We start from the raw sequence: 19,046 nt of genomic DNA, 5'->3' as shown, positions 1-19,046 counted from the left end.
CAGAAGTTAGGAGAAAGACAGCATCGTTTCTCCTTCACAGCCTCTAAAGGGATCAACATCTAGCCTCCAGAACCTAGAGACAATGAATTTCTGTTTTTTAAGCTGCTCAATCTGTGGTTCCTTGTCACAGCAAACCTGAGAGACCAATGCAGTGAATTCAACACCACAGCCCTACTGTGGGGATATGGACCCATGGCTGGCTCAGCCACAGGTGCTCAACTGAGATTAGTATCTGTTGACACCATATACTCCAGGCTCACATGCTGAGGAGCTCCTGAGAGTGTAATGAAAAAACTCCTGGCTGTCTCTTCCAGCTCTTAAAAGAGCAGGGAGCAGGAAAGCTAATGATTAGTTTGTACTTCTGGAAAAAAGACAGGAAGCAATGCCTTCTCAATGCAGTTCCACAGCTGGTGCCCGCAATGCCTCATGTGATCAAGGGCAGTGGCATGTGGCAGGCGAGCATTCCCGTTTTCCATCAGTTTTACAATAAAACCTGAAAACTTTGCATCTTCCCTTCTATCACCTAACAGAGGGGGACTAAAGGCCATTGTGAATAAACGCTTTTTTTTGCTTAGACCAGATCTAGCTTTTAAATACTATTTTTATTTTATTCTTGCCAAATCTTTTAACTTTGAAGGGAAAATCAAAAATCCTTTAAGTCCCTATGGGTTTACTTGTTTAAAAGATAGAGCATAAAATATTTTGGCTTCCTTTCAGTCATTTCAGGAGACTGCAGCTGGCTAAATATAACACAAAATAAGTTTGAATTTGAGGGAGGGAAAAAAACAAATCTCTGAACAAGTTTATTTTTTAAAGTCCTATGAACTGTGAATGACTCTTCCAACCGATCAACTGGAACTGGCCATCATTTTCCAGTCTTGCTATTAATTACCATCATAACACACAGGTGTGCTGGAGATCAACCTTCCTTCCAATTAAAGAAGTTTAATGGGAACTTCTTGAACTTGAACACATGTATTTAGCTCAGCTCTTTCCCCAAACCTCTCTAAATTTACGATAAAGGAATTCTTCTTAACGGCATAAACCAAAAAGAGGAGAAAACAGCAGACAGTTTTTAAAAGTTAGACCACTAATGGACAATAGTAAGTGGCAAAACTGAGGAAGAGAAATCCTAAACCTGTACTGGAGAGAGCTAAGAAGCAAGCTCCCGAAAGGTTCCAGGACTCAGCGACATTGTCAACCTCAGAAAGACGCAACAGTGGGAGTGAGAAGGGAAAGCTGGTTGAAAGGCTATTTGAGAACCTGTTACAGTTTCTCATCTTTCTCCACTTCTTCCAAAGTAGCATGTTTACTCTTGGGACTGGGCTGCCAGGCAGAGCTGAAGATGGGGTACTCCATCAGTGAGCTTTTGCTGTGGAGCAGCTACCCCAAGACTCAGAGGCTTACAAGAGCAAATAGTTATTAATTCTCATGATTCTATGGACAGCATGATTCCATGGGCAAACTGAAAAGTCTGTAGTATGACCTCACTCACATGCCTCTTACCCTCCAGGTGAATTAGCTGAGGCCTGTTCACAAAGCAGACAAGAAAGGTTTCAGGAGCAAAAAGGCCAAGCCCCCAAAGCAAAAGCACTTTTCAACCCACTGATGACACGTTCCATTGGCAAAACAAGTAATATAATCAAGCCCAGAATCAAAGACACACTGCAAAATGTAGTAGGCACTTCTTTTCCATCTAGCACAAGAACAACACTGAAAATGGGAGAAATTAGAAGCAGGTTTATGTCTTGAATAACGACAGATGTCTTCTCACCCTCTTCTCCTATTTGGTCCCCAGGACATGGCAGCTATGCATACCCCTCCTAAAAGAGCACTGAGCAGTCTACTCTGCGAAACCTGACCAGTCAAAGGAAAGAAAAATGATCTGACTCCAGAAGTTCCCCCCAAGATAAGGGCTTGGCAGACAAGCAGAGAGCAGGGACTACCCTCACCCTGAGAGCTGCTTTCCCAATCAGCTTCTTAGTCTGCTAGTGTTCAAAACAAGCAGACAGGTAAAGAACACCAGAATTAAGAAATGTGGAATTAAAAAAAGACAAAGCATTTAATGATACTTGTCTGTGTTGGCTGTGACTTGACTATATAAGTCAAAACTCAGAATTACATGCTAAGAAAGGGTAATTTTTTTTTTTTTGACCACACCACATGGCATGTGAGATCTGAGTTCCCCAATTAGGGATCAAACCCATGCTTCCTGAAGTGTAAGTGTGGATTCTTAATCTTAACCACTGGACCCTCAGGGAAGTACCAGAAAAAGAGTAAATTGTACTGTATGTAAATTATACCTCCAATAAACTGTAAACAACAGCAATAAAAAAATTCTGAGGAAAGATAGAGGGAGAAGAGACCTTAGAGCAAAAACAAAAGCATTAATATCCTCAGGGAGCTTAGAGAAGAAACTGGAAAAATTGAACCCATAAAACAAACAAACAAAAAAACTACTCAGAGAACAACAAAAAGAGTTCTTACATGAAATTAAACATTGAAAGCAAAGAAAGCTCAATAGAAAGGTTAGAAAAAGATAAAGCTGAAAAGACAAAAGGACAAAACAGGCCATGAGCATCAAGGACTTAACAAGGGTCCCAAAAGAAAGAAGAGAGAAAACAGAAAAGAAAATCAAAGTAATAATAGGGAAAAAGAAAAATTCCCTAATTGAAGATCGTGAATTTGTAGAACGACATGTCCCCGCAAGTGCCCAGCACAGTGGACAAAAATAAACCCACACCAAAGTGAAATTTCAGAACACTGGAGATAAAGATAATATAGGGTGTAGGAGTTCAGAGAGAATGAAAACTAGACTTCATACAAAGGATCAAGAATCAATGGCACTGAGCTCCTCAATAGCAAATTGAAAGCCAGCAGACAGACAGAACCAAGAACTAAGAATGATTTAGCATAGATTTCTATACCCAAATACTTGAGTTACAGAGAGGCTAGAATTAAGACATTTTCAGACATCCAAAGTGCACCCCATGCACTTGGGTAGCTATCTGAAGCAGCAGTCCCCAACCTTTTTGGCACCAGGGATGGGTTTCATGGAAGACGATTTTTCCACAAGGGCGGGGAGGTGGTTTGGGGATGATTCAAGCACATTACATTTACTGTGCACTTTGATTACAATGTGATATATAATGAAATAATTATACAACTCACCATAATGCCACCACTGATTTGACAGGAAGTGGAGCTCAGGTGTAATGCAAGCAATGGGGAGCAGCTATAAACAGAGATGAAGCTTCCCCAGTTCCTAACTGGCCAGTCAGGAACCAGTCCATGGCCCAGGTGTCAAATTGAAGGAAACAAAACTAAAGGATATGGGGGAGTAGTGAGGAGGAACAAGACCAAAGGACTGGATGATCCAAAACGAGACAGAACAGGTAAGTTCCTGAGCATGAAGGGAGACACCTCCAAGTCCACAGCAGAGTACAGCTGCTAGCAACCAGAGACTCAGGCGAGAAGATGAAAGTCATAGAGTGGAATATCCACTGGCCAGACAGGTGAGACTCTCCACGTAGCTAAGAGTTTGAGGCTGAATTAGTAAGGAGTATGTAGATAACCTGGCAAATGAAAAAAAAAAAACAAACGAAGGCATCATTTACTTAACTTTTGGAAAAAACAAAACTATGGGCAGGTAAGGAAGCGTAACCCTAGCACACTGCACAGCTCAGCTGTAGTTTGGACATCACCTTTCTGTAAGCACTCAGTAAGCCTCACCAGAATATGACTGTCCTGAAGACTGGGAGAAGGGTATGTGAACTGTGGGGACAAGGAGGGAAGAGATAATCAAATGCTCGTCTTTCTTTCATCCATTCAGTGTAGAATTATTACCTAAAGTTGAAAAAAAAAAAGTAAATAGCAAGAAAAGTACGTGGTTTCCAGATTCTGGAGCAAACATCCAATGAGCTAAAATAGTTTTAATAGTATGTCCACCTATGGGACTTCCCTGGCAGTCCAGTGGCTAAGATTATGAGCTCCCAATGCAGGGAGTCTGGGTTCGATCTCTGGTCAGGGAACTAGATCCTGCATGCCACAAAGATCCTGCATGCCGTAATGAAGATCAAGGATCCCGAATGCCACAACTAAAGCCCAGAACAGCCAAATAAATAACTATTAAGGAAAAAAAAAAAGCTTGTCCGCCTAAAGAGCAAGAAACAGTGGTAGCTGGAGTGGGGGGTGGGGGAGATGGAATTAAGGGAGTGTTTTGCTTTTTAATAAAAAAAACCTGGAATTATTTGACTCTTCAATCTACATGTATGTATAACTGTGGGTTTCCCTGGTAGTTCAGGTGGTACAGAATCTGCCTGCAATGCAGGAGACCCAGGTTCGATCCCTGGGTTGGGAAGGTCCCCTGGAGAAGGAAATGGCAACCCACTCCAGTATCCTTGCCTGGAGAATCCCATGGACAGAGGAGCCTCGCAGGCTACAGTCCATGGGGTCACAAAGAGTTGGACATGACTGAGCAACTAATGTCACATACAACTTTAAAAATGAACACCAATATCAAATAACTTATTAAATAAGAAAAATGCTAGATGATCAATTCATTTGGAAAAATGACACACTTAAGATTTTTCAAAAGACCAAGGCAACCCATCACAACCCTTCTGAGTATCTCCTCAGGACAGCCAGATTTCAAAAGCAAGAAAGGCCAGGTAAAACCACTTCCTTCCCAACCCAACATAAGAATTATGGTACTGTCTTCAGTCCCCTGGGTGCCCATCCAGCTGGTCAGTCTCCAGGAGGAGACTTCAAGGAAGCTCTGGCAGGACACACTATCCTAACTTCCTATCCTGTCTCCTCCTCCATTCCCCACTGACAGGCAGGGGCACACACCTGACTTAGAAGGAAACTTTCATTGTTTAGTTGCTCAGTCATGTCCAATTCTGCAACCCCATGGACTGTAACCCACTAGGCTCCTTTGTCCATGGGACTCTCCAGGCAAGAATACTGGAGTTGGTAGCCATTCCCTTCTCCAAGGGATCTTCCCAACCCAGGGATCAAACTCGAGTCTCCCGCATTGGCAAACAGATTCTTTACCACTGAGCCACAAAGGAAGCCCAAAAGGATACCATCCTCTCCCTTCAGCTCTGTCCCTTCACCAGAGCTACCTGCAGTGCTGAGCCTCCAGGACTGAGAGTTTCTTTACCCAAGTCCACAATGTCACAGTAACACCAATCGCCAGCAATGCCAACCTTTAATCCCAGCTCACAGTACCTCCTCGAGACATGATACAAACAACCTCCCCACAACGGCCAGGTGAGGAAAAGGGCTCTATCTGGGCACCTCCCTCCCCTCCCTTCCTGAAGTCTATTCTTCCCATATCTTTCCCTATATTTAATTGGCTCTGTTGCTTTCCTTCACCAGCCCCTACTATTTTATGGTCAAAGAGCATTAGATAGACATGGACTCAAAATACTATCCCTTATTACTAACACATCACTTAATGCCCTGTAGCTTCAGTTTTTTCATCTATAAATGGAGATAATACTTCTTGAGGATGAAGACCATGTGTTTATCTCTACATACTCCACAATATACTAAAGATATGATAAAATGTTCACAGTAAATAAACCATGCTCTAAACCTCTAAAACCATGCTTCTGAGGAGCAATCTCCCATCAATCGACTACCCTCCTGCTCCTGGCTCTCTCACCCAGAACCACCCTGGTGCACAGCCCAGAGCCACACCCCCTCGTCCTCAGCGACCTGGAAGATTCAGTGACAACTGCCAAGATGGAGAAGGGAAAGCAGGACATACCTGGAAGGAGGTGGGAATACAGACGAGGTTCAGATTCTCTTGTTTCACTCTTTCAGCTGTGAAGACAAAAGCCATGTTGGTGGTTTTTCACTCTCCTCACTTTATCTTCCTTGTCATACACACACTTGCTCAAAGCCAACAGAAAAGGTCTAATCCCATCACTGACAGGTGTCTTTCATTCCATGTCCCCACCCTTGGTGAAAAGTTGGTAAACAGACTTTGCATGTCACCAGACAAGGACAAAAGATGCCTAAAGAGGTTAAATACTAATCACGGAAAAAGAAACATCAGTGTTTGCTAGTATGTGCTTGGCGTTATTCAAAGAACTTTGTACATATGAACTCTTTTAATTCAGGAACCCAAAGGTAACTTACAACTATTATCCCCACTTTACAGATGGGGAAACAGGTGCAAAGACACAAAAATAACTGGTAAGCAACTAACAAACAGAACTAAGATCTGATCCCAGGCAGTCTAGTGCCACACAGTCTTAACTACTTCCCTATATTTCCTTTTACAGAGAAAAGCTAGAACTTGACTTCTGCATTTAGTAAAAATATAATCATTTACAGACCCCAGAGGGCAGTTAAAAGAGGGTTTATTTATTCACTTAAAATTTGTACCTTGCAGGAAAGCTTGATTTAAACAAAAAGAAAAGTCTGAGGAATTCCCTGGTGGTCTAGTGGTTAGCACTTGGTGCTTTCACTGATGGGGCCCAGGGTTCAGTCCCTAGCTGAGGAACTAAGATCCCACAAGCCACGTGGTATGGCCAAAAACCAAAAAATCTCACGGGATGCAGACCAAGAATGCCTCCTCTCATTTCAGTAAACATAGGATGTCATCAAGTCATGGGTCTGCGCCCACCCTAGGCAGTGCACCCTGAGAGGATTCAGGTTGGAGAAAAACAGGACACTGGCCCCAGGTTAAGGTGCACATCAAAGGAGTAATTTCATTAAGTCCAGACTATTGCATATTCCCATACACGGAAGAGCACTAAATTTATTAACTTGTGATGTCTGGTTTTTCTTTAATTAGCAGTAATCTTTTGATGTTCGACTACTGGAGTTTTGTGTTGTCGTTTTTTTTTTTTTTTGCAAAAACTCCTACATGCCCTGGCTTCTCAACAGTCCCTCAGAGCTATCTGAAAAGCTGTATCCCGGGCTTAAGTCCTCAGTAATGCCCCAGACAAAACATAATTCTTGGGGAATTCCTTGGCAGTTCATCCAGAGGTTAGTACTCTGCAATATCACTGCAGGGAAAAGGGTTCAGTCCTCTTTGGGGAACTAAGATCCTGCAAGTCATGTGATGCAACCAAAAAAAAAAAATCATAATGCTCAATTTCTAGGTTGAGCTTTTATTTTTTCCAGTCAACAGGGGAAAACTGTCTTATTAAAAATATCAAATCTCTTCAGTCACTGAATGTGCACCTAGGGAGGTTTAGATGCCACTATTACGAAATCTACAGTAATCCCTGTGCCCTAAAAGCCCCCCACACACACACACAGTGCTGAGGCACAAGGGTGTACCACACTGGGGACCCATTAGGCTAATGAGAAGGCTTCCAGAAGCCAGGAGGCCCGCACCACAATCATTCCTTCAAGACAGAGCGTTTCTGGGCTTTGTCCCCTGAGCGCAGCCCCTTGGCACTGGGCAGAGGAGAGCAGCATTCAGGAAAGCCTCTCCTCTGGGCTCTGTTCTCACAAACAAGAGCAGAGCTGTCAAACCTGTTGACCAGCCACTGGGGTTGATAGTTCCTGAGACTTTCTTGAGCCCAGAGACACTCAAATCCAAATGAAGTCAGCACCTGCGGAGCCAGCCACCAAACTGCAAGGTCACATCCATGCCATGGTCACAAATAGGACAAGCCTGGGCTGGCCTCGATTTGTGTGCCTGAGGGACCTCCAGCTTGAAAGGGCTTGCCTGCCTCAGGATCCATGAGGCCCCACACACATACACACACACCACACCAATAATGACAATTAAGGTTCCATGGAGAACACACACACAGAGACACAGACACACACACCTCACCTCAAGTCAGCTCCTCACCTGCAGCTGAGCAGAGCAAAGAAAGCCAGGGTAACCCCCAGAGTTGGGTGACAGGGCCCAAGAATAGCACTTGGAGGAGGACAGAAATACTCACTTGACTGCAGGCTCCACACGGCTCGCACCAAGCTGGGCAGATGCCGAGCCAGTGCCCGCTTCCTACTTCCCCTCTATATCACTCCCCCCCACCACTGACCTGCACAAAATATCGAGGAGTTGGCCCCGAGAACATACCTATTCGCTGCACAGCATGGACAATTGTAGAACCACTCCCGATTCCCAGCACTTGGTTATTCTGCAAAGATAAAAAAGAAGAGGGAAACTTTATTAATACTGTATTTTACTCCCTCTCCAGCACCCTTTCTAGAGCTTAAAATTATAAGGAATAGCAATTCACTGACATGGGCACAAACCAGGTACTGTGCCCACAGAAATAAAATCACTGAAGCTCAAAGTTGGACTCTGTTCTGGTGCCCAGTGGCAACTTATCAGCAGAGCCCTCCTCGTTCCATTCTTGACAATGCCACTACCATTTCCTCCTCTTCAAAGATAAACTGAGGCAGATTAAAACTTTAAGATTTTATTTCAGCTAAAAATCAACTCGAATTGTGCAGGACTCAACCTAGCAAACAGAAAGGATCTCTAAGAAGCTGTATAAAATTAAAGACTTTTATAGCATGAAGGGAGCAGGAAATAAAGAAGCTACTTTGGGCTAAAACAGAGTTGGTTACTGTAAGGTGAATTCCCTGTAGGGGATGGCAGGGGTCTCCCAGGCAGATGGCCTCACTAGTGCTGATCAGGTGATCCTTGATTGGCTGGGCTAAGATTCCATTTCTGGGGGAGCCAAAGGCATAATTAAGTATCAGTTTGGTGATGTGGGGCTTGGCATAAGCAACTCCCTCTGGGGCCTGTTGTCTTATTTTTAACACTCCTCATATTCTACCATACAGAAATGGCCTGCAGATGAACACTGGAGGATTTTTGGCCAACTCCAGGAGAGGAATCAGAAAGACCCTAGGGAAAAACAGAGCCTAGCTGTACATTAAGAGCAGAAAACAGAGGTTTCTGACTTCAGTGACTTTTCATACATCTTCCCACATTGTAAATGTCAAGTTTTAACACCCACAAGGCAGGGGGCTGACCACAGTCTCCTTCAAGCTGGTGGCATCACAGCAAACCTCAGAGACACATCAAGTCTACCATCCAGAGCTCCCACCAAAGCCAACAGAAAAGAGGAATCTGAAGCAACCTTGAATATCAAATCACACCAAGGGATCCTTGGTGAGCTGGGAACATGAGAAACAGTCTTCATCTGGTGGCCACATACGAAACCATTCCATGAGTACAAAGGAGGAGAACCAGGCATCACACTACTGAGCCTGTCATTGTAAGAAAGGGGGAAGGGACCTGAGGGCAGAGCAGGGGCCCAGCCAAGGTCAGTTAGACCACAGACAGCAAAACAAGGCCAGGGTACTAAAAGGAACTGATGTGCAGCTTGGTTCCTACGCAACTTCCCGGGAGTAATCTCTCCCCTGTTTAGGGCAGAACAGCTACAGGCCAAAGCAGCAGCTATCATCTACTAAGCACCTACACAGATTTACAAATGTTGATAAAAGCTGAATCTCACAACAATCTCTTGTGACCTCAAAGCCCTTCAGAGGTAATTCAACACCCCAAGGGAACATAGATGGGGAAAGAGTGGAAACAGTGGCAGACTTTATTTTTGGGGGCTCCAAAATCACTGCAGATGGTGACTGCAGCAATGAAATTAAAAGACACTTGCTCCTTGGAAGAAAAGCTATGACCAACCTAGACAGCATATTAAAAAGCAGAGACATTACTTTGCTAACAAAGGTCTGTCTAGTCAAGATCATGGCTTTTCCAGCAGTCATGTATGGATGTCAGAGTTGGACTATAAAGAAAGCTGAATGCTGAAGAATTGATGCTTTTGAACTGTGGTGTTGGAGAAGACTCTTGAGAGTCCCTTGGACTGCAAGGAGATCCAACCAGTCCATCCTAAAGGAAATCAGTCCTGAACATTCATTGGAAGGACTAATGTTGAAGCTGAAACTCCAATATTTTGGCCACCTGATGCGAAGAACTAACTCTGCAGAAAAGTCCTTGATGCTGAGAAAGATTGAAGGTGGGAGGAGAAGGGGACAACAAAGGATGAGGTGGTTGGATGGCATCACCGACTCAGAGGACATGAGTTTGAGGGAACTCCAGGAGTTGGTGATGGACAGGGAGGCCTGGCATGCTGCAGTCCATGGTGTCGCAAAGACTGTCGCTTGGATATGACTGAGTGACTGGACTGAACTGACTGAAGCAAAAATTTAAGACTTAGAAATGAGCAAGAGACTATTAGATTCTTTCAACGAAATGCTGGAATCTGCAGGCATTATCTGACCCTACAGGGGAGTGTGCCCCTGCAAATTCTTGTCGACTGAAATGCAAATTGTTTTGTGAAATCCAACTAATTATCCTATAGCTCTTGTTCAGTTGATGATAGGTCCGACTCTATGTGACCCCACGAACTACAGCATGCCAGGCATCCCTGTCCTTCACTACTTCCCAGAGTTTGCTCAAACTCACGTCCATTGAGTCAGTGATGCCATCCAACCATCTCATCCTCTGTTGCCCCCTTCTCCTGCCCTCAATCTTTTCTAGCATCAGGGTCTTTTCAAATTAGTCAGCTCTTTGAATCAGGTGGCCAAAGGATTGGAGCTTCAGCATCAGTCCTTCCAATGACTATTCAGGGTTGATTTCCTTTAGGATTGACTGGTTTGATCTCCTGCTATCCAAGTGACTCTCAAGAGTCTTCTCCAGATTTATAAGAGTTCTTGTAAATTTATTTAAACATTCCCTGACTGTATATAATTTTGTGGTTCTTTGGGTTTTCCTGTGAACAGTTTGGGCTTCCCAGGTGGTGCTAGTGGTAAAGAACCCACTTGCCAATGCAGGAGATGTAAAAGACATAGGTTCAATCCCTGGGTAGGAAAGATCCTCTGGAGAAGGCCACAGCAACCCACTCCAGTATTCTTGCCTGGAGAATCCCACAGACAGAAGAGCCTGGTGGGCTACAGTCCAGAGGGTCGCACAGTGTCAGACATGACTGAAGCGACTTAGCACAGGAACAGGTTATAACATCTTTTCCAGTTCCCTCAATTCAATGAGTCAAATTGGGGGGGGGGGGAACCTCTGATAATGTTATTTTATATCTATATTAAGTATCATGATTTTACCTTTAAAAAGAAAGTCATTTTTTGGCAATATTAATTACTCCCCTACACAGCCTCACCTTGAATAAACAACTTCAGGAAGTTCAATTTGCTGAAACATTTCAATTAAAATTTCTTAGAGTTCCAGCAAGTGATTAACAATGAGCTCATTTGGCAAGGGGCAGTGGGGCCCTTTGTAGGAGGAAGAAAGGTCCTAGAGGCCCCTCGGGACAAATTCCCCATGGGACAAATGCCACAGGAACCTCCAGGGCGAGCCCATGGACCCCACTGCTGATACAGTCCTTCTCAAAGTGAGAGGACAACTCTAGCAAGAAGAGACTGGAAAGAATGAGAGGTGGAGGGAGTTACCAAAAAAAGAACAAATCAACGCTAATGTCCCTGACTCTAACTGGGCCTCTCCTACCTACAGAGGGCTCTGCCCATCAACTCCTGTTCCTGATCTGATGGAAGTCACTTTTACTGGCTCAAAGGTTACCGAATAACACCAAAAGGCCTTGAAATGGAGCTCGTGTTAGGTCAGGAATCCACCCATGGTGGTGCCCTCACAAAGGTAATGCATCCACCAGCTGTTTAGCTACCTGGGCAAACCTCAACAGCAAGGTCTTCAAGAACAGTAAATGCTACACTACCACACAAAATAGATGAACATCAGAAAAGTGTAAAAATCTTCAAGTAACGAGGAAATGCCTTAACTAGGGGGCTTCCCTGATGGTACAGCGGCTAAAGAATCTGCCTGCAATGCAAGAGACACAGGACACGCTGGTTCGATCCCTGGGTTGGGAAGATCCCCTGGAGGAGGAAATGGTGACCCACTCCAGTATTCTTGCCTGAAAAATCCCCAGGACAGAGGAGCCTGGTGGGCTACAGTTTGTGGAGTCGCAGAGTCGGACATGACTGAGTGACTAACCACTCATGCATACTCCCAGCAAACTAAGCACAAGGAAATGCCTTGACAAGGCAGGCTCCGCGTGACCATCACACCTGACATGAAGCTGAGAGCTACAGCTACAGTAATTCAACTGCCTGATTCCTCATTTCCCCACTCTCCTGTCACCCAGCAGGCAGGTGGCACACAGATGAACTCGGGTGAGTCACACAAGCTCTGTGCAAGGCACCTCCCTTGGCTTTTTTTTGGTAGAGGCCAAGAATCGCGCAGACCTGCCAGGCCCAAAGCTCTTCAGCCCTGTGGTCTTGCTGCCATGGAATCCAATGACTGGCTAGGAATCAGTGTAATAGCCAAAGCCAAACAGAGGTGGCCCAACAGTAGCCAGGCAGGCTACGCCGGAGGAGCAGGCCCCTCTTAATGGCAACACTAAACCACAGGTCATATGAGCAACATCACAACTTGGCTCACCATGTCCCACTAGTGGGGTAACCTCTTCTGTTGACCTACTGGAACTACTGTCCACCAAATTCTTCAAGCTCAGCCAGCCAAAAAGCAAAGGCTAGGCTCCAAAGAGAACAAAGGAGGTTATAGACCTTCAGGAGAACGTGGCCCTGCGTGGTGACCCGTCCTGCACCAGCAGACCTGAGTCAAGGGTGGCTACCTAATCCCTTCAGTAGAGAACTCTCCAAAATTTCCATTCACCCAGGAATGGAAGTAGTCACCACACTGCAGCACCAAGGGGCTCAGGAAGGGAAACCCTAACACCCCAGTGATTCACCCTACAACCTCCATATTTGTGTCCACACAACTCATCAAACATTTAGTAGGCGGGTCCCACTACAACCAACGTCGAATGAAAATCAAGTTTACTACATTCCAGAAGTTTACCCTTCATGGGTGTGGGATACACACATAACTAGACCATAAAACGTAAAGCACCTAAGAGATATGGAGGACTACAGAACTTAAGGGAAGAATTCCTCCCCCTACAAGGCTAGGGAAAAACTGAAAGGAAGAATGGCCTTTGAACGAAACCCTGAAGGACAGGGTTTTAACAAGCAAGAGCAGCAGACAAGAAAGAGCATTCTAGGTAGAGGGTAGTGACATTAAAACACAGCCATGCCAGCAGTCTGTCCCTTCCAATGTTCCGGTCCCTGGGAGAGAGGAGAGCAGAGAAGGAAACAAGACTGTGGGCTTAAGGACAAGAATCAGAGCCTCTTACCCATGTATCCCCTCCACCTGGCTCACTACTGGCTTGTAACAGATGTCATACGGAGGTCAGGATGAGGCTAATGGATGTCATACAGAGGCTAAGAGCAGAAGGGAGCTTCAGTAGGTGACAATGCACCGCTGGGCTGGTCAGAAGAGGAGACAAGACAAGGGCAACTGCAATCTTCCGGCCACAGGGAAAGGTGGTCCACAGGAAGGGTCAGTTCTAAGAACATTCCAAAGGTGGAACCAATAGACCTGGCACATAAGCTACCTTGAGAAACTTACACAAACGAGTATGAAACTGAGCAGGCCCTTGTCCCCTGTTTGTTGTTGTAGGAAATAGGCGTCATACAGCCTCCTTGACCTTCCCTGAGTTCCAAAGGACAGATACAAGCAGTCACTATTCACGTAAGCGAAGGAATGCAGAAGCAAAGGAGGAGCAGTCAAGAAACCAAGCGCTGTGAGGCAAGGTCCTGGTTCCTCCTCAAGGAATATACATGACAACACATCTCTGAGTTCTTCCACAGGAACCAAGGCCCCACCCAAGTAGAAAACTGCTAACCACCACACCTCACCATCAGCCAATCAGAAGAAGGTCTACACACAGTGGAAGATAAGACTCTGACCCCCTCCCTAAATGATTAACTGCAATTAACGTCCCCTTTCTCCTTAGGAGTAGGTTCTAGAAGTCGGCCTTCTCTCTAGGTTGCCAGCCTCCAGAACAAAGCAATCTTTTCCTTCCAGCCAACACTTGTCTTTCAAGGGGTGAGCAGTCAAATCTGAGTTGGGTAACAAGGAAACAATTTCAAGACACAAAGTGCTAAAGGAAAATTTGGCCTTAGATGGAAAAAAAAAAGGATAACCCTGGAGAAGGCTGCTAAACTTTGACAATCAGGTACAGGACTATGATCAATAAACTTGTCTTGGAATTAAGTGATCTTGTTTGCAAAATATCCAGGATCAGCATCTCCTCCTCACTTTAGCCACATCTCTGGCCTCCACACCAGCTACCTGACACACAGCAGGCACTCAACAAGTTCCCAGCACAGGAATGAAATGAATGAATCAGTGGTAAAAAGTACAAAATACAGGACTTCCCTGGTGGCTCAGTGATAAAGAATCTGCCTGCCAATGCAGGAGACACAGGTTCCATCTCTGGTCCAGGAAGATCCCATTAGAGCAACTAAGCCTGTATGCCCCAGCTATTGAGCCTGTGCTCTAACACCTGGGAACTGCAACTACTGAAGATTTTGTGCCCTAGAGCCCATGCTCCACAACAAGAGAACCCACTGCAATGAGAAGTCTGCACACTGCAACTAGAGAGTAGCCCCGGCTCATCACCAACTAGAAAAACAGCTGGAGCAGCAACAAAGACCCTGCACAGCCAAAAATAAACAATAAATAAATAAAATTATTTTTTAAAAAATTCAAATAGTGTTGACATCCCAGGAAAGAAGTCTGCAAAGGAAAATAGTGTTAACTGAGACTGGGGTGAATGCCAAAAAGCCAATGGAGATCTCCCCAGGATTGTCTAGCAACTTCAGGGCAACAGGTGGCTGGGGGCTCTGGCCTGAGGTGGGGGCTTGCAAACTTTTATTCAACCAAATACATAATAAAAAAACAATGGTCAGGAAGACATAATAGTAATAGGATAATAGGAAATCTAACATACAGATCTTTTCTATTTGTAGATTATAGATTTCATTTGCCCATTACCATTCACTTTATCGAGGCATTTGAAATTTCACCTGATTGTCCCAATGTTGCAGCTGAGACACTGAATCCCAAAAGGAGAGCCAGATGACACATTCTACATTATCTCTGTGAATTCCCATAGAAATTCCTGATTGGGGGCAGGAGAAGAAGGGGAAGACAGAGGATGAGATGGCTGGATGGACAGGACTCGACTCGATGGACATGAGTTTGGGTAAACTCCGGGAGTTGGTGATGGACAGGGAGGCCTGCCGTGCTGAGATTCATGGGGTCACAAACAGTCAGACATGGCTGAGCAACTGAACTGAACTGAACCCGACTATTACACCAGAACAGGGCAGCTATGTAACTGGGGGAAGGGCACTGGAACAGGAGTCACTGGGTTGGGTCTGGGAGGATACTCGGTTATTCCTCCTACAGAACACACTGAGCCACAGGTTACCACGCGGGACCCTCACACTTGGCCAGGCTGTAGGAGGATCCAACATCTATCCAGCAAAATAACTTCGTACACGAAAGCATTACCAAATGTAAAGAATCAAGAACCATTGTTAGAGAAAAGAGAATCTGATACCACTTTCCAGAAAGCAGAAAACACTAAAAGCCAATGAAGCCCAGGAAACTCCACCTAAGGGCAGAGATACTCCACTTGGCTCCCGGCTTCCAAATTCTTACAATTAAGATAATGGATTGTTGACAGCAAATCCAAAAGACTCCACCAAGAGGACCACACCTGCCACTTAGCCAACAAGTGGGGTCACGACCTCACTGACTTACATTACGACCTCATATTAACAGCTAAACATCTCCACATCCCGACCTTAAAGAGGATCTCCAGACTTCAAGTGTCCACCCGGGCCCTGCCAAAAGGAGGAGGTTTAAAGTCTTTGGCTCCTTCTCTGCTTTCCTCCGGCCAAGTACACTCGGGAGCCGGTGCGCGCCCAGCTAAGCACTTCCTTGGAGTTAAATTTCAAAACACTTTTCAAATCACCTCCCCACCGACTTCCCTGGGCAGTGAAGCCAGGTGAACACCTCTCGGCAGTCCCAGTCTCTTATCTGTTGATAAGGAAGCCACGCGCTAAGTCCCTTCTAACCCCACTCCGAACATCAGACACACCACCACGCTCCACTTGGCAAAATGTTATCTGGCCTGACAAGCAGTCTTTAGACAGCTCAACTTTAGAGTACTCGGCCCCAACCAATTCCATATCTCAGAGGCCTTGAAGGAGCAGGTCTCAAGGCAGGTCAAGTGCGTACTCCCTCCCCTCTCACGCAGCCCCCGCTCTGCCAGAAACTTGGCGCACCTGGCAGCGCTCAGAGCCCGCAGCAAGAGCCCGTAAGGCCGAGCACGGGCGCCCAAGCCCTGAACTGCTCACCTTCACGTGGTTCTCCACGGCAGCGCGGCCAGCCAGCTTCTTGGCCTCCTCGGCCTTTGACATCGCGGAAGGGCCCGGACAGACGCTGTTAGCCTCCCTGCCGCCGGTACTTGTGCTGCCAGCGCCGAAGTGCGAACGTCCCGGCAACTGCACGTGGGAACCCGGAACGCCCCAGCTGTTCCCGCCTCCGCCAGAGGCCGCGCCCCCGGCCCGCCCGGGCAGCGGGGCCAGGACCCGCCCGTAGAGGGTGCTGAAGGGCCCGGGGCGCTGCATCCCGCCACCTCGCTCCAGCCTCCGCCACGGTCCCGCCCCCCGGCTCCGCCGGAAGTCTTGAATCCCACGTACGAGATCCGCGTCCGCTGAACCGCGGTACTTGCTGGGAAATGTAGTTCTAGGTCTTCAGTGACCGGAAGCCGCGCCCCAGCCTGGACTACCAGCCCCACAATGCTCCGCGACCGAGTGCGCAACTTGGAGACGAACTTTGGTCTAACGGCTCGTACAGAGCAAGCAGCCCCGGATGGATCAAGGCTAGAGTGCTTTCTGTTTGTCCTCGCGTCTGAGATGGGCTTTCCTGTTCTTCACCATCTCCCAGAGTTTGCTCAAACTCATGTCCGTCCAGTCATTGATGCCATCTAGTCATCTCCTCCTCTGTCCCCCTCCTTCTCCTGCCCTCAACCTTTCCCAGCATCAGGGTCTTTTCCAATGAGTTGGCTCTTCACATTCAGGTGTCCAAAGTATTGGAGTTTCAGCTTCAGCATCAGTCCTGCCAATGAATATTCAGGGTTGATTTCCTTTGGAATGGACCAGTTTGATCTCCTTCCTGTCCAAGGGACTCTCAAGAGTCTTCTTCAGCACTATAGTTGAAACGCGTCAATTCGTCTACACTCAGCCTTCTTTATGGTCGAACTCTCGCATGTATATATGACTACTGGAAAAACCATAGCTTTAACTATACAGATCTTTGTCAGCAAAGTGACGTCTCTGCTTTTTAATATGCTGTCTAGGTTTGTCATACCTTTTCTTTAAAGGAGCAAACGTCTTTTAATAGGGCTGCAGTCACCATCTGCAATGATTTTGGAGCCCAAAAAAAGAAAAGAAAATCTGTCACTGTTTTCATTGTTTCTCCATCTATTTGCCATGCAGTGATGGGACTGGATGCCATGATCTTAGTTTATTGAATGTTGAGTTTTTTATACAGTCAAGCATACATCTTGGTAAAATAAGACTACTAATCACACACACGCACACACACAGATTCTCAAGTTAATGATTTTAGTTCTTTCCCGAGTATGGAAAGATGCAAGAATCTAGAGTCACTGAAATTCTTCCTTAGATAAACATCTTAACTATCTAGGGGACTTATATCCATAACACTAAATGCTTCATCTTTTTTACTCCATCCTGAGTCACCTACAGAGAGCACTATTGGGGCAGGGTTGAGTATAACTGGATGATGAGTGAAACTCTTTGTCCTTTTTTACAGAGGCAAATAGTAAGGGTCTGAAAGGTCCATCTAGTCAAGGCTATGGTTTTTCCAGTAGTCATGTATGGATGTGAGAGTTGGACTGTGAAGAAAGCTGAGCACCGCAGAATTGATGCTTTTGAACTGTGGTGTTGGAGAAGACTCTTGAGAGTCCCCTGGACTGCAAGAAGATCCAACCAGTCCATCCTAAAGGAGATCAGTCCTGGGCGTTCATTGGAAGGACTGATGTTGAAGCTGAAACTCCAATACTTTGGCCACCTCATGCAAAGAGTTGACTCATTGGAAAAGACCCTGATGCTGGGAAGGATTGGGGGCAGGAGGAGAAGGTGATGATAGAGGATGAGGTGGCTGGATGGGATCACTGACTCAATAGACATGAGTTTGGGTAAACTCCTTGAGTTGGTGATGGACAGGGAGGCCTGGTGTGCTGCGATTCATGGGGTCACAAAGAGTCGGACACGACTGAGCAACTGAACTGACTGAACTGAGGATGCTTGCATGCATGTGTGCTCAGTCGCTTCAGTATTGTTTGACTCTTTTGTAACCCCATGTACTGTAGCCCTGCAGGATCCTCTGTCCAAGGGATATCCCAGGCAAGAATACTGGAGTGGTTGCCATTTCCTCCTTCAGAGGATCTTTCCGACCCAGGGATCTAACCTGAATCTCTTGCATTGCAGGTGGATTCTTTACCACTGAGCCACCTGGGGAGCTCAAGCAATTTTTAAAAACAAATCTGATCATGTAATCCCTGTTTACATCTTGATGGTACCCCATCGTTTTCAGGATGAGTTCTAAACATCTTAAGGCATGCAGGGCTTCCCAGGAGCTGACCCTGACCTTTCCCTGGGCATCCTCCTCCCTCATAAGCACCAATCACAGCCAGCAACAGTTTCCCAGTACACCTTGTTTTGTCATGTCTTCATGCCCTTGCTAAAGCTGGTGCCTCACCCTGGAATGTCCTCCACGCATCCTTCTGCAACCCCAGCCCCCAACTTCATCTTCGTCTGGCTAATGCCTCTTCATTCTCTAAGACCTGACTAGGGCCTCACTTCCTGAATAAACTTATCACGGTACTTTTCACACTGATAAACATCTGTTTGCCCACTAGAGGGCAAGCTCCTTGATTCAGAGCCTAGAGCCTGCATCTTATCTTTTCTGTCTGTGTCCACAGGGCTTTACACTAGCACACAGTAGGTGCTCAGTATGTGGTTGTTAGATGGCTGAACAGATAGATGGATTGGGTGATGAATGGACAAAATGAGCGTGTCAAGATTTTGGTACAAACCAGAAATTGTTTAATGGCTTGCTGCTGCTA

At 45.9% G+C, this 19,046-nt stretch overlaps 1 protein-coding gene across 1 annotated transcript in view; it reads right to left on the bottom strand.

Annotated features, from left to right (window-relative positions):
* RPIA (ribose 5-phosphate isomerase A) overlaps positions 1–16,568 on the bottom strand; it is a 32,936-nt gene extending 16,368 nt beyond the window's left edge. The window contains exons 1-3 of the mRNA XM_081592945.1: positions 16,249–16,568; positions 8,057–8,117; positions 5,777–5,832 (exon numbers count right to left, since the gene is read on the bottom strand). Coding sequence (XP_081449071.1) covers positions 5,777–5,832; positions 8,057–8,117; positions 16,249–16,521 — 390 coding nt within the window. The 5' untranslated portion in view covers positions 16,522–16,568. The remainder of the gene's footprint in view (positions 1–5,776; positions 5,833–8,056; positions 8,118–16,248) is intronic.
* Positions 16,569–19,046: the final 2,478 nt, after the last annotated feature.

The sequence above is a fragment of the Giraffa tippelskirchi genome, chromosome 4 (assembly GCF_054371585.1).
Source record: "Giraffa tippelskirchi isolate mGirTip1 chromosome 4, T2T-mGirTip1v1.2.pri, whole genome shotgun sequence".
Taxonomy (NCBI): Eukaryota; Metazoa; Chordata; class Mammalia; order Artiodactyla; family Giraffidae; genus Giraffa; species Giraffa tippelskirchi.
The sequence above is the reverse complement of the archived record's forward strand: the minus strand, read 5'-3'. Positions and strand labels throughout refer to the sequence as shown.